General features: G+C 31.0%; 3 protein-coding genes and 1 long non-coding RNA gene across 4 annotated transcripts; 1 reads left to right on the plus strand and 3 right to left on the minus strand.

Annotated features, from left to right (window-relative positions):
* LOC104748453 (putative F-box/kelch-repeat protein At3g22870) lies at positions 6,569-8,229 on the plus strand. The gene is made up of 2 exons (XM_010470092.1): positions 6,569-7,862; positions 8,207-8,229. The coding sequence occupies exons 1-2, from the start codon at positions 6,569-6,571 to the stop codon at positions 8,227-8,229; spliced, it is 1,317 nt and encodes a 438-aa protein (XP_010468394.1).
* LOC104746756 (meiotic recombination protein DMC1 homolog) lies at positions 8,278-11,539 on the minus strand. The gene is made up of 15 exons (XM_010468280.2): positions 11,322-11,539; positions 11,088-11,170; positions 10,555-10,646; positions 10,381-10,452; positions 10,246-10,284; positions 10,035-10,092; positions 9,904-9,949; positions 9,780-9,825; positions 9,551-9,612; positions 9,385-9,451; positions 9,212-9,304; positions 9,046-9,114; positions 8,882-8,960; positions 8,607-8,773; positions 8,278-8,501 (listed from the first exon to the last, which is right to left on the minus strand). Exons 1-15 carry the CDS (start codon positions 11,336-11,338, stop codon positions 8,457-8,459), a joined length of 1,035 nt encoding a protein of 344 aa, XP_010466582.1. The 5' UTR covers positions 11,339-11,539; the 3' UTR covers positions 8,278-8,456.
* LOC109129255 lies at positions 12,539-13,116 on the minus strand. The gene is made up of 2 exons (XM_019237082.1): positions 12,794-13,116; positions 12,539-12,692 (listed from the first exon to the last, which is right to left on the minus strand). The coding sequence occupies exons 1-2, from the start codon at positions 13,021-13,023 to the stop codon at positions 12,560-12,562; spliced, it is 363 nt and encodes a 120-aa protein (XP_019092627.1). The 5' UTR covers positions 13,024-13,116; the 3' UTR covers positions 12,539-12,559.
* On the minus strand, positions 13,187-13,701 carry LOC104746757. Its single transcript, XR_002035499.1, has 3 exons — positions 13,525-13,701; positions 13,367-13,435; positions 13,187-13,262 (listed from the first exon to the last, which is right to left on the minus strand). It is a non-coding gene; the product is annotated as an uncharacterized LOC104746757 (long non-coding RNA).

A 14,636-nucleotide genomic window follows, 5' to 3' on the forward strand; every position in this document is an offset into this window, starting at 1 on the left:
TGTTTCCTCCCAAACCCTAACGATTCTGATCTTTCTCCTTTAATCTCCTTCACACCACAATAGGCTCTCTCCTCTCTCTCTATCTCTGAAAACGGCGACAAGACACCCTAAAACCCTTAATTTGTCGCTTCTCCACTTATAACACGATTTAGGGATTTTCCTTGAACCAAACCGAACCAAACAGCAATTAAAACGAACCGGACCAAACCAAAAAACATGGTGTCGATCGATACACCAAGGGTGTCGATCGACACCCACACCAAAACCTTAAAAATTGGTTCGCGGATGTTACAATACCATAAATTATATATAATTAATTAGACTGATAATGCATATCTGTTTCAAATTTATTTCCAGGAATAACATCTTAAACTGTTCTCTTTGGGGAAAATGGGATCAAGTGAACCAAATATCTAAAGAATTGGTTGGTGGGATGGTCATATGTTTAATTTGATGGGGCAAAGTAGTAGAGTACAAAGGTTATCCCCTTTATAATAAAACGCAAGTCTACAACATTAACATTGTTTTAGTAGACTTTATAATTTTAATAAATGGTTACAAATAGGTTATACATAAATTATAAATTAATCCATATATTAACTGTAACAAATAAAACCTTCATTGTAACCGAAAATCTTAAACGGGTTATTCCAAATTGATAGTTCATGGATATTTCAAACTTTATTTTCTGAAGATCACGTATATGGTTCCAAATATCTAGAATCACAATATTACCAATTTATTTTCCACAAATTTTATTGATAAATCATATCAATAAAAAAGTTATTAAAGGGATAAAAATATACTCTCAATCATAAAAAAGGAATTAAATCTCGCTAATTTAACAAGATTAATCGTGATCTTCGCGATCGTATTCAGAAATTAAAAATTAAACCTTAATTAATGCTAGATTATGATCCGTGCTAGAGCACGGCTTGAAATTCTTTTTATTTATATTATAATTTTAGAATAAAATATAATTTATATGATTGATTTAAAAAGTTTTTAAAGTCCTAACATTAATCTTGATCTTCAGAATTATATTTTATTATAAAATTATAGTATAAATAAAAAGACTTTTAACCCGTGATCTAGCACGGGTCCTAATCTAGTATTCATGAAATCGCTAAAATACAGTAATAAAATCTACTAATTAGTACACCTACACGACACTTTAATGGAGTATTCCTTATCTACATAATAAATATTCAATTTGATATCACACCAAATTCTATCATCACGAAAAACAAATCTATAAATAACGTGTGAAGAGAGACCCAAAATGCCCAATGGTAAGATTTTTGTATACTAATTATACTGGCATCTATAATGGTAATATATAGATTATTATTTTTACTATACTATCAACTAAATAATTGTTTGTTTTTGTAGATGTGCTTGACCAAATCATTAATAATGGGAGATGCAAATGCTAGAGCTGAACAACAAGCCAACAAGCTTTGGTAGAGATTAAAAGTGAGTATAGACTGTTTTTTTTTTTTTGAACAAACTGTGAGTTTAATAGACTTTAATATTTATAATATAGAGTTCTTTTTATTGTATGGTATAGAAGTAATTTATACTTTTTGGTATAGTGATGAGAGATTGTTGTGTACCTTGTGGGGTATGTTTTTTGAATAGGTCTTTCATATTTTCATTCAACTACCGGACTTATGAATCAATTTTGTATAAATTTTGTTTCTTCAATTTATTGTATTTAATTTTACTAAATATTATCTTTTTCGTTTTTTAAAAGTCAATTTCCTCACTAACAAAATCAAATATATATTAGTTTAAACTATCATAAAATGGGGTTATATGATGTAACAGTTTACTATAATAAACATAAAATATCATAGAGCATTGGTTATATGTCATTATTTATTTTGTTGATACCATCAATATTAACAATAAATTTAATTCACATAATTTGGGTAATGAGTTGTATTAAGTCTTAAAAATATAAATATATTTACAGATATAAATGTACTTTACTCAAACATTATTTTAGCAAATCTGAGTTTTATTATACTTAAAATACACATATTTTGTTTCTTCGATTTATTTATTTTAACTTTTACTAAATATTATCTTTTTCGTTTTTTTAAAGTCAATTTCCTTAGTAACAAAATTGAATAGTTAGTAGTTTAAACTATCAAAAACGGGGTTATATGATGTAAAAATTTATTAGAATAAATATGTAATATCATAGAACATTGGTTGAATCTTCATTATTTATTTTGTTAATACTATCAATATTTACAATAAATTTAAGTCACATAATTTGGATAATGAGTTGTATTATTTCATAGAAAAATAAATAAATTTACAGATATAAATGTATTTTACTCATACATTATTTTAGCAAATCCGAGTTTTATTATACTAAAAATACACATATAGTACTTATAGTTCGTTCAAATCTAAAACATAAATTCAGTAACAATTACAATTTTTTATTGTAAATTTATCAAGATCTATAACACTGCAACATCTATATTAAAAATCAAAGAAATCAATCATTTTATAGCACAAAATCATAAAATTTATATATAAAAGTATAAAAAGGTATTTGTTCCGTGGTGTACCACGGGGTAAATCTTAGTCTATACTATTAATTGGGGAGTACACTTAGGCATAAAAAAAAGACAAAAACATAACAAATATCCATGTTGCCAAACAGACCCATTTACCTACATAATTTTTTTTTTAAAAAAATTCCTAAACTAATGGTAACAGTTTTTAAAGAAATAAATGATTAAATCTTTTCATAATTGGTTAAACGATGGATACTTAGATTTCAAATCTAATTTTGGATATGGTAATAACCCATAAATAATTAATTTCGAAAATATTAACTTTTCTAAATAGTTTTCTAAATTAGCTATTAAACATTTATAGTTTTCTAAATCCAGTTAGTTGTCGTGTGTTAAATTTGATTCAAATCATTCCAGTATTTTAGGAAGATATATTAACTACAAAATAATACATCCTATATTTTATGAAATTATATTCAGTATAAATAATAAGTTCAAATATTTTAGGAAACTATATTAGTGATTAAGTATAAGAGATCTCAATCTTTAAAAAATATTCTAATAATTAAAGTTAGAGATTTATACAATTTTTTAAAAACACTATTACAGATTAAAACATGACATTAAATCTCTTTTAAAATGATAACTTAAATTGATGCGAGATGCTAATTAGTTGAAATTAATTAAATATTTCGTAAAATATGAAAAATATTTTTTTAAATATATATAATAATACAAAAACGAAAACACAATAATTATATTAAAACATTTTGTTATCTTTCTAATATACAAAATGAAAAGATTAATGAGAAGAAAAAATATCAAAGATGTTCTGAGGCTTTCTCATATCTTTATCAATTTAAATTAGACAAATTTATATTTAAATTAAATTAGACAAAGTTATATTTTCTGTCAAAATTTATGTATAATAGGTCTTCTCACTATTTTTAATAAAATACAAACAATTAAAAAAAAACCTGCACTAAAGTGCGGGTTGATCCATAGGTTTAGTTTATAGAAATTAACCCCAAAAAATTTGAGTTTTACTAATATATAATTAATTAAAAATACTAATGTATAGGGGAGATCGAGTAAGAGACGGGAACGAATAATTTTTTTGAAAACATTATATAAACTATTTTTATAGAAAAAAAAGAACAAGAAATATATATATATATATATATATATACCAAGATGGGATTATAAAATTTGGATAGTTAAATTAAATTTCAAGTGAATGCAAAATTTATGGTGAAGCGATTATTATTTCAAACATTTAGAAATTTGATGAAAGAAAACCAGTATAAGTTTTATGTTATAAATGATGTACCAAATAATTATATTTACAATAAAATGTATGTGGATGCGAATCATTTACCTACTTCCTTATTTGTTGGACTAAAACATACAATATCAAATTGATAAAATCTTATTAGAACTACGGTTATAAGATAGAACAAAACACATGACATACTATATATGAGACGGGACGGGTTCCCGAAACAGACATACTATCTTTCTTTTACTACTTTTTAATGTACGTAAATCTAATCATCCTCTTTTCTAAATCAAACTAAAAATAAATTGGCACAAAGTTGGATTATGAATGTTAATAACATTTTTAACAAATAATAACTCTGCATAGTCAAAACCTAATTGCAAACTTCGTTTTTTTTAATTAACCCCGCACGTATGTGCGGGTCCAATCCCTAGTACCTATTATTGGGTATCCCATCAATGCAATGTTAATATATTTAATAATTTTTATTTTTTTTATACAAATTATATTAATTTTTCATTAATATTTTTAAAACATATCAAACTAACAAAATCAAATTTATCTATAAGAAATGTTATGAATGAAAATAATGAAAGACTGTGATACCCCGTGCTACAGCACGAGATTATATATTTTGTTAGTTACTTTTTTTTGTAATTTGTATTTTTGTAATATAGTTTTTTTTTTTTTACTTATTTTCTTTGTTTATATAGTGTTTATTTGTATATTTGGGGTTATACAATAAATTAAAAATCCTAATAGAGTAAGTAGTTTGTAAAATATAGCTTTTCACGGAAACAGACACACCGCAATAGTAGATAGTAGTTTTGTAAGAGAATAGACACTCCACAATATCGGATAGTAGTTTTGTAAGAGGATAGACACACCCCGCTTCCATGGCTTAAATTATAGTTTGATAAAAATACATGTTTTAACGGGTTTAACTCAAACTTTTTTTATATATTAAGATTTTTAAGAGTAAAAATATTAATATTACTTAAATATTTTATAGACTTTAAATATATTATAATATTTTAAACTTTCGACGGAGTTCAAATATTTATAATAATTAAAACATTCTATAAAATTTTAAATATTTATAATATCTTAAACTTTTTAAAAAAACGTAAATATATTATAATATGTTTACTTTTTAAAAGTTTAAATATTCTCAAATATAGAACCAAATTAAACTGTTAAATTTGGATACATGATAAATCAAGCTTCTTGCTCATTTGTACTTAAAACATTTTAGTCATATATTTATAGTGATTATGAACCATATTCCAAAATATTTAGTCGATGTGGGATATACAGTACATTTTTTCTGTAAATTAGTTTACAACTTTACATATATATAATTTATGCGGTTTTAGTTCTTTCCATCTATACTACTCATAATTAATTATTATAATATCGTTAAGGAAATATTAAAAAATCTAAACTAAATGATGATTTGTTTTTATTTAATTGTATGAAGTTGATTTGTTGTTTCCGTAAATATCTCACAATATAAAAGCAAATCAAATAAGTTTACTTATATATACAATTTCGTATTTAATCTATTAATTATTTTGGAAGCAAAAAAATATACAATCGATAAGTATTAAAAATTTCTCATTATTATTAATATTCGTAATAATTATAGGGATTAAGTATGGTAGTAGTTAATATTTGATATTACTGAAGCCATTAAATACTCGGATACCAATTTCCTTATTTATAGGGATTATACCTCTGTTTGGTGATGGGAATAATTATTTGTGAACCAAACAACATACATGATCCGAATATTATGAACCTGGAGTACAAACAGATCCGCGGATTTTTTCTTCTATTACCAGGTTAAAGAGGATCCGCATCCCAACCCGGTGGTAATTAAGTGGGCGAGCAAGGGGTATTTTTGTCATTTAGTGAATTCGAAACTATAGGGTAATTTAATTAAATTAAGTGATTCTCTAATATTTTTAATGAAAAACGTACCAAAACAAAGTCATGGTCCAATTTGAGTCTAGTGAGTACTTCTGCTTTGATAGTATAGATATGAAATCAAAATATAAAGAAAGTAAGTAATATAATTAGATATAATTTTTACTAATTATTTTTAAAAATAATGGTCATTTTATCATACATTTAAAAGAATAAATAAAAGCTAATCAAGAAAGAATGAGTTTTAGTGTTCATTTTCCTCTTAACATGGATCAAAGTAAATCACGATTCTACTTTCATTAAATTGATCAACAAAATAATAATTAGATATGATTTTTACTAATTATTTTTAAAAAATAGTGGTCATTTTATCATGTTTTTATGATAATCAAGAACCAATAAGTTTTAGTGGCCATTTTCTTCTTAACATGGATTAAAGGTAAACTTAATGAAGATAGGAATCGTGAATGATCTCACCTGACACCTTGTGAAAAATATAAAGCTAAATTTATATATTGGTGATGAGTTTTGTGGTGGCAAAAAAAAAGAAGAGTAAAAGTGATTCCAGTGTTAGAAACCCTTTAAGTGAAAAGCCAAGCTTCAAACTATACTTCCTTGGTCAAGAAGTCAGCTCCAACGGTTTGCCTTGGACTGATTTGCTCAACTGTTTAATTAACATACTGATTCATCATAGAAATATTTCCATTTTTTTTAACTAAAACAAAACGTAAAACCCTACTTCTTTTTCTAATTAATTTAGGGTATGTGTATATAGCCGCGACCGTGAGAGAGATTAGAGAGGGAGAGAAAAGGGTTTGAAACAATGACGAAGTTGACGATCTCCCATCTTCCAAGAGATCTGTTAGAGAGGGAAATTTTCTCAAAAATTCCATCGAAATATGTGGGAGCAGTGCGATCAACCTGTAAAGAGTGGCAAACTTTAATCAAAAGTTTTATGACTATGAGCTTCAAGATCCGTAACGAAGCTAGGGAAGAAGGGGAGTCAGAGATGATCGTGTTGACAGATAACAATATTTGTTTAATCAGCTTTTTCTTGAATGGAGGAGATCCATATATAGAGTTTAAAGGCAAACGTGTTTGCCTAGACAAGGATTCAGAAAATTCAGAACAATTCATGATATCTAAAGTGTTTCATTGCGAGGGTTTATTGTTATGCATCTTGAAACACGATGCTACTAAGATTATGGTTTGGAATCCGTATTGTGGGCAAACATGGTATATCCAACCTAGGTTTTCTTACCGCGCACAAGGACAGGACAGGTTCAGTTATGCTCTCGGATACTGCGAGAATAATAATAGGAATAAATCTTTTAAATTCTTGAGGTTTATAGATTATGTTTATGAGCAGTTTTTTTGGTATGAAATCTACGATTTTGACTCTGGTTTATGGACAACTCTTGAGATCACCCCACACTGGCAGATAAATTTTGATGACCTTGGCGTTTCTCTCAAGGGAAACACTTACTGGCTTGCTACAAGAAGGAATTCATTCTACCTTTTCGTTACTCACATCATCTGTTTTGATTTTAAAACTGAGAAATTTGGCCCACTTTTGCTTCTGCCGTTTCATGATAAGTATCAATTACCCACAGCTAGGAATCTTATGACGTCCCTATCTTGTGTTAGAGAAGAGAAGCTTGCTGCTTTACTATATCAGAATGGTCTTGTTGAGGTATGGATTACGACTAGGATTGAGGCCGAAGAGGTGTCGTGGAGCAAGTTCTTGGCTGTGGATGTGGGTAACTGCCGCCATATTGGTATTTGTAAAGGGAGTTTCTTCATTGACGAGGTGAACAAAGTCGCCATGATTTTTGATAACGACTGGAAGCCCGACACGTTTTTCGTCATTGGAGAGGCTGGACACATTGCAGACGTTGATCTCGGAAGACCAACTTGCGACCAAAGATGTATGCCATTCGTGTGTCCTAACTATGTTCCAAGTTTAGTGGAAATCAAGCAACCTCCACGGTTCAAAAGGAAAAGACAAAGCAGTTTAGAAAACTGTCGATATAATCGAAACATGCTGAAACTTGTCTCTCTTGAAAAGCTTATGAAAAAAAAGGAGATAACGAGGTTATCAAAACGGAGATTACGAGGTTATCAAGTCTCGGTTTACAGAGCTGAGCTTAATTTATTTTTATGTATACTCCTTTTGGTATTTATTTTAATGTTTAGTATTATTTATATCAATATATAATCTGGTTTCTTTTTTTTTAACTGTATTGGACTCTTATGTCTGTGTTCCACATATTTGAGATTTAATCACTCTTAACTCTTTTCATGATATTGCTCACTGGAGCCACTCTTTAAGGACTGGTACTCTTATTGTTCTGCAGCAGTTTTAAATTTTGTTAGTAATTATTGATAAAATATTTATTTATAGCAAACTCCTAAAACAACTTTGATGATTACAAACAAACCAGAGTTGTTTTGTTTGCAGCTTTTATCAGATACATAGATTGATTTTGTACTACGCTATAATGATCGTCTTATTTGGTAACAAGAAGAAGCTAAGAATAAAAATAACTCTATTAATATTCTGATTCGATGCATATATCTATCAGTCACGAGTAAAATAAATCCCCTTTTGTAGAAATTGTTTGGGGCTTAATAACGCATAATAGAAACAAGCAGCAAAGTTAAATAACAGACATGATTTGGTAATTAAGGCATGAAAGAGCTCGCTCGCTCTAATCCTTCGCATCTGCAATGCCTCCTGAAGTAATCTGGAAAATGTGATTTCTTCTGTTAAGGAATACAAATATAAGTCATTTCATTATGGATGAGTAATCAAAATCATATCAAGTGTGTCTGTGTGTGGATTTGGTAAAAAAGGATATGGCTTCAGCTTCAGGGAGATTTGGAGCATCGAAGACTTTGCAGACACGTTGCTCTCCTTTGCCTTTCCTGAACGAGAGCCTGATTGTGGCTGCGTGAGCTAGAACATGTCCACCTGCTGGCTTCTTTGGATCTGATATGAACATCCCACCGCCTGGGTCGGCTATGACTGCAACCACCAAATTAAACAGTGATCCTTGTCAAGTTAGTGCAACCAAGAAACCAAAAGAATCAATGCTATATGACATTATTTCACACAAGTTAGTGTAAAGTAAACCTTGGTTGGTCATGTAGATAGCAACGTTGAATTCCTCTGCGATTTTGATTAGCCTGGAAAGCATCTGAGCTAGTTTTTGCTGCAACATAGATAAATGACTTATTGAGCAAAGCCAGATTGTGTCAATGCTTATGCTGTAGTAATGTGTGGGAGGCAAAGTTAACCTGGCGGTCTGCGAGTTCTCCTCTTCCAGTGAAATCGACTCGGAATAAAGCAATGACTGAGTCAACAATCTGGAAAACATGGTAAACTCAGCAAAATTAGTTGATATTCGTGTTGAGTTTTGACGGATGTATAACTAAACTAAGATAATCAGATGTGTTTGCTTACCAGAATCCTAAATGGTTCCTCAGACATTTTTGCAGCAAGGCCAAGAAGCAAGTTGTACTGATGCTCATATGTATAAGCACGAGCATAAATGATCTGTTACATCAAGATTCTGAATGTCAATTGCAGTTCCTGAGGCTGAGAGTAAGTAAAGATGTGAGCTTAATAATGCTTACATTGTCAAGCACTGCACCTGGATCCATTCCAAATCTTTCAGCAATTGGGACAATCCTATCAGGGCGGCTACAAAATTTAATGGTTAAGGAAAAATCATGGAACAGAAAGATTCTAATGACGCTACAAGATCTAGCCAGAAGATTTTCTATAAGATATTAAGGATACAAGGTTCCCTCAGTGTCAATGTAAGCCACTTTTCCATTTCCTCCTTTCATGTTTGTAGGAAGCTGCATAATATAGATACAAAAATGAATATACCAATGGCAGTGAGAGACAGAGAACCTCAATGGTTCTATGCTGAAAGAAAGTAAAATCTCATCTCATGCATTTGAAAGGTGAACGGGACACCATAAAAGCTAATTCATATTGAGACAGTAGGAAAGAAACAACAAACCTGCGTAGTGACACAAAGGGTATGTGCTAACTGAGTTTTCCCAGACCTGAAGTGAAATTAAACTCTGTTAGAATACAAACTAATTGACAGGAAAATTCTAGAGCGGGGAATAGTTGCTTCTCACCTGAATTCCCCAAAAGCCTCTGTGATTGCTGAGGTTTCGATTCCACCTACCAAGCATTGTGAAACAGTCAAACCATAACTCTTAAGTAGTGTGATTAAGATTGAAACCAGTTAAAGCAAAACTTAGTATACCTCCTAAGAGATCATCGAGAGCTTGGCACCCTGTAGTGATTTTCACAACTGATTTTCTCTATAAACAAAAACCAACTTGAAGGTTTCAATAGCTAATAACGAAATGTTGAATAAGCCATCAAAATTTCATGGTTCAGTTAGTGGGATCAAGCAACAAGACTTAGATATGCAAGACATACTTCTAAACCTTAGTAAAATCAATGAGTCTAACCTTAAGAAGAGCATCACTTCCAGTCATATATCCAAAGTTCTGAAGGAGAAACGTTTTGACAATTAAAATGAAGCAAATGCAGGAAGTTACATTACATAGATAAAGAAACAACAGATGGGAAACGTTTAAACTAACCACAACTTTCTCAGCAGCTTCACAGATTTTTTCAACTTTGGCCTCTGATAAACCTTTGATTCCAGTGAGGTTCTGCGTCAATCAAGAGGTTTAAACAATAAACTCATGCAACCAACATTTACACAGTCTATATAACCAACGAGTGATGATGATGCTTAACAAGCTGGTTAATACCTTCTTGGTATGCATCATGAGACCATTGCAGGTATGGATCCCAGCATCCTGTAGTTTCTTCACATCCCCAGCGTTGATACCTTGAGCGATCACTGTGCACACGCAAAAATAGAAGGTACGAAATCAAAATCAGCTACAGATTTGAGAGCCAGACACAGAAATCGAACTACAAAATTCATTGGAATACACTCGAATTTCACAAACCGTAAACGAAATAGATGTAGATTTAACACTTAACCATCATCTATTCGCTATCAAGGAGAATCCATGCTCAGAAATCAATATGTATCCTAGATTCATACTTAAATTCGAAATCAAACAGAGGCTTAGATGAACGATTCGAGATCCGATTTCATAAGACCCAGCGATTAAGCAGCAGCGATGTTTTAGATAAACAAATTGGGTAAAAATTAGAAGAGATAAAACACAGAGAGACGATTCCGAAAACAGATGATGAAGATTCGAAACGAAATTTGAAGAAATCAGCTAGAAATCGAAGATCCTAAAAGCGTAAAACGAGTTTATAATCTTACATTTGTCAATCGCTTCAAACAGATCGTCGTCTTCATCGATTTCTTCACGCTCAACGAGCTGCATCTGGCTCGCTTCTTCAGCTCTATAAATCATCATCGGAACAAATAAAACAAAACGAGAAGAATAGAATCAGATACACGATGAACGAAGAACCAAATCGATGAACGGAGAAGAAGAAGAAGAAGAAGAATCGTTGGGGAGAAAGAGAGAGAGAGAGAAGAGAGATCACTTACTTAAGAGCAGCCAACATTTTCTCGCACTAGGGTTCTCTAAGCTTGAAACGAGAGAGTAAGAGAGAGATAGAGAGAGAGAGAGAGTAATAGAGAGTAAGAAAGAGGTTTTGAAATTCGAAATTTGAAAAATATTCGCTGGAATTTGCTTCTGAGGGGGTTCGTTCAAGGTCTCTTTTAATGGCGGGTTTCGGAATTGAAAAGCGTTCTTCAAATTTCGTTTAATTGAACATTTGGGTTCCGCAACTGAATTTGTTTACACTGTGTGTGCACTGCGTGATAAAATTGAACAGCTGTGATTTCGCCACGTCGTAGTGATAATCATTCTTATGGACGGTCAGATAAGGAAGCTGCGTGAAAAAAATCAACCCACTTGCATAGCCTCACAACAGCGCACGTTATACAATTTCCTAGGTCCGCGCGCACGTTATACATTTAACACATTTCTTAAAAAAAATATACGGATGGATTTAGGCCCGTAGGCCCAGTTAACTAACTTAGCCCAACCACACATTGGGAGAGGAACAAAACAAACCATTTGAATCAGACCAATAACCATGTGAAATGATATATATATATATATATATATATATATAATTATATATTGTGAGGCTGAAAGTCCAAGTTTCATTTGCTTGTGCTCATGAAAGGTTAAGCCTGTCAAGCCATTAACACCACATTCTTTCATGATTTCGTTCTAATGAGATTTATTTAAGAAAGGTGTAGTGTGAAGTCTCAACGTCGAAACGACCACATGTAATGTCATACAACAAAGTGATATGAACCTTAGTTGGGTAACCCTGAAACCAAAAAAGTCAAGCTAGGATCATGTATAATTGTATATAGCTTAATTGTACACATTTTATTATCAAAACATAAATCAAACTAAAAGAAAAAAAAAAAAAAAGATTCTTCTAGGTCAATATAAGAGGGGGGTATTCAACTTAGATTTATAAAGATTTGGTAGGATTTTAACATTTTAGGATTCTGGAAGATTTAGGTGAGTTTTAAGGAGATTTCATTGTGTTTTAGAGTTTTTATATTTTTAAAAAGGAAAGGAGATGTGATTCTATGAGATTTGATTGTAAAACTTTAGGTGATTTTAACATATTTTACATCTCAAATATATATTTTTGTGGTCTTGAAAAATAAGAACAGTTGCATCTTCTAAAGAACGTAACAATATATATATATATATATATATATATATATATATATATATATATATTCATTTGCCAATGTCATTTGTTCACCTCCTGAGTATTTAATGGGAGTTGACAAACTGTTTGCAGAAGCACGGGTTTAAGATTCAAAGGACCACTAAAGCTAGGTGCTCTGCGGTCTGTTGGTGCCGTCTGCTGCTCACTCTCGGATCTAGCAGACGAAAATTACAAGTTGGATTGTTTGAAAGTTTCTTTATAAAGAACAATCAGATATGAAATGTATTCTCAAACAACAAATAGCAAATGTCAAACCTTTCAAAGATATGGCCTTTCTCTGAAGCTGAGTGGCATAATACGGTCCTGCTTGTTAGTGGCCCACTCTGGCTTTGGCGTCTTACTGGCTTAACCTTGGCCTCGGGAATGTCATGCTCTGAATCTGGTGACATTCGTTCTAAAGAAGAAGCAGTTGTAATGAAAGTGAATTTCTCTTTGCAGTATGGTTCATCCACCTCAGTATTGGAAGCTTTTTCCTTTCCGTTCATGTTTTCACCTGCAGAGGTTTTTCCTTTCCGTTCATGGTTGCAGCCTATCAAATACTTGCTCTGTCATTCACCTGCAGAGGTTTTCTAAGATATATTCAGACCACCAGAATTTGATACTTAAAAAGTGAAAATCATATATACCTACGTCTGGTTTTTATCTACAGATTACTTGCCTTTAAACTGTGCACATATATTTCTTCATCTTCCTTACTCTCAGCTACATCATCGTCATCAATTCGCTTGAACACAAACAAACAATATAAGAACAAGGATTTAGTGATGGAACCAATGAACACAAACTACTGATAATGCAATCACAGATCGCTTGGGAAAATTAAATTACCAGAGATGATTGTGTTTTCAAGTCTCTGACGTCAAAATTCCAAGCGCTCATTCCTCTTTGATATTCGCTCTGACATCAAAAATATTGTTTCATATCCACTCTACCATTCGACTCATAAAGTATTTAGGTAAAACTGTTCAGACTAAGGGGTTTGTCACCTTTGATATAGCTTCCTCGTCAGCAGTGGCCATTCTTTTAAGTGCAAGCTGTTGAGAGGAGGCCGGTGATGTCGAGAATTTTTGGCTTTAGAGCTGTCGTAGACTTTCATTTTTTTTTTTCTTGAAGTCTTTTAAAATTCTAACTCAAAAGGTATGATTTTGAGATGATATTTTTTAACTAGAAAACAAAGAAAAGTCTTATAGAATCATTCAAAATCTCAATTTTAAAAGAAGTTGTGATATTTTGAATAACAGTATATTTTATAAATAACTGATTGAATAACAAGAAATTTTAGATTATTTTAAATGATTTTACATAAATCCAAATTGAATAACATAGGATTTTAATAGATTTTTTAAAATCATCAATTGAATAACATGTGATTTTAAGAATACTCTAGAATCTTTTAAAATATCACTTGAATACCTCCCCCCTTAAGTATTTCAATGAACCAACGGACCATTCGGGGTCGTTCATGCGTCATGACATTAAAGTAACATGATTACGACCATTCTTGTTCATCTTTTATGCTTAGTTATATTATATCACATTGGTTTTTAATAAGAATCATATGGAAGCTCTCTATTGTAAAGGTATATCAGTATATGTGGTTGGCTAGATACAGACAGAATAGTGTCGATTGAAAGAGCACATGGATGCTCAACGAATCTCCCCATATCAAAAGAAGTGGATTACAAAATACCTTTTTTATATAATTTTTTGTCCTAAAAGATTTCAAAACTTTGTATATAATTTTTTGTCCAAAAGATTTCAAAACTTTGTATAGGATATTTTTATATTACACTACATTTTCCTCTCACTTCGCATATGCATTTTGATTATAAAATTCATATATTACCATCACTTTTTGCAACAAGTTTTTTTTCCCCCCTTAAAGTTGATGAACATAATAATATCCAAACTCTACCGTCTAAATCGAAGTTTTATGTGTTAGCTATTTCTTTAGTACGAATGGGTAAACATATGGTACTCATATGGTGGTACTCAAGGTTTAGAAGATTATTCAAATTGGGGTTTATATATTTAGATGCATTTGACATGAGTGTTCAAAGTACACAATCTCTATATGTACTAAATGTACAGTTCACAA

Source organism: Camelina sativa, chromosome 15, assembly GCF_000633955.1.
Source record: "Camelina sativa cultivar DH55 chromosome 15, Cs, whole genome shotgun sequence".
Taxonomy (NCBI): Eukaryota; Viridiplantae; Streptophyta; class Magnoliopsida; order Brassicales; family Brassicaceae; genus Camelina; species Camelina sativa.

What these genes read in the sequence shown, in the direction of transcription:
- LOC104748453 (XM_010470092.1), top strand. Translation starts at nt 6,569, where the DNA reads ATGACGAAGTTGACGATCTCCCATCTTCCAAGAGATCTGTTAGAGAGG. An exon ending in ATCAAAACGGAGATTACGAG is followed by an intron (nt 7,863 to 8,206) that starts GTTATCAAGTCT and finishes TTTTGTTTGCAG; the next exon opens with CTTTTATCAGATACATAGAT.
- LOC104746756 (XM_010468280.2), bottom strand. An exon ending in TCTCGATGATCTCTTAGGAG is followed by an intron (nt 9,950 to 10,034) that starts GTATACTAAGTT and finishes AATGCTTGGTAG; the next exon opens with GTGGAATCGAAACCTCAGCA. An exon ending in GAGAACTCGCAGACCGCCAG is followed by an intron (nt 8,961 to 9,045) that starts GTTAACTTTGCC and finishes TCTATGTTGCAG; the next exon opens with CAAAAACTAGCTCAGATGCT.
- LOC109129255 (XM_019237082.1), bottom strand. Translation starts at nt 13,023, where the DNA reads ATGAACGGAAAGGAAAAAGCTTCCAATACTGAGGTGGATGAACCATAC. An exon ending in AAAGGCCATATCTTTGAAAG is followed by an intron (nt 12,693 to 12,793) that starts GTTTGACATTTG and finishes TTCGTCTGCTAG; the next exon opens with ATCCGAGAGTGAGCAGCAGA.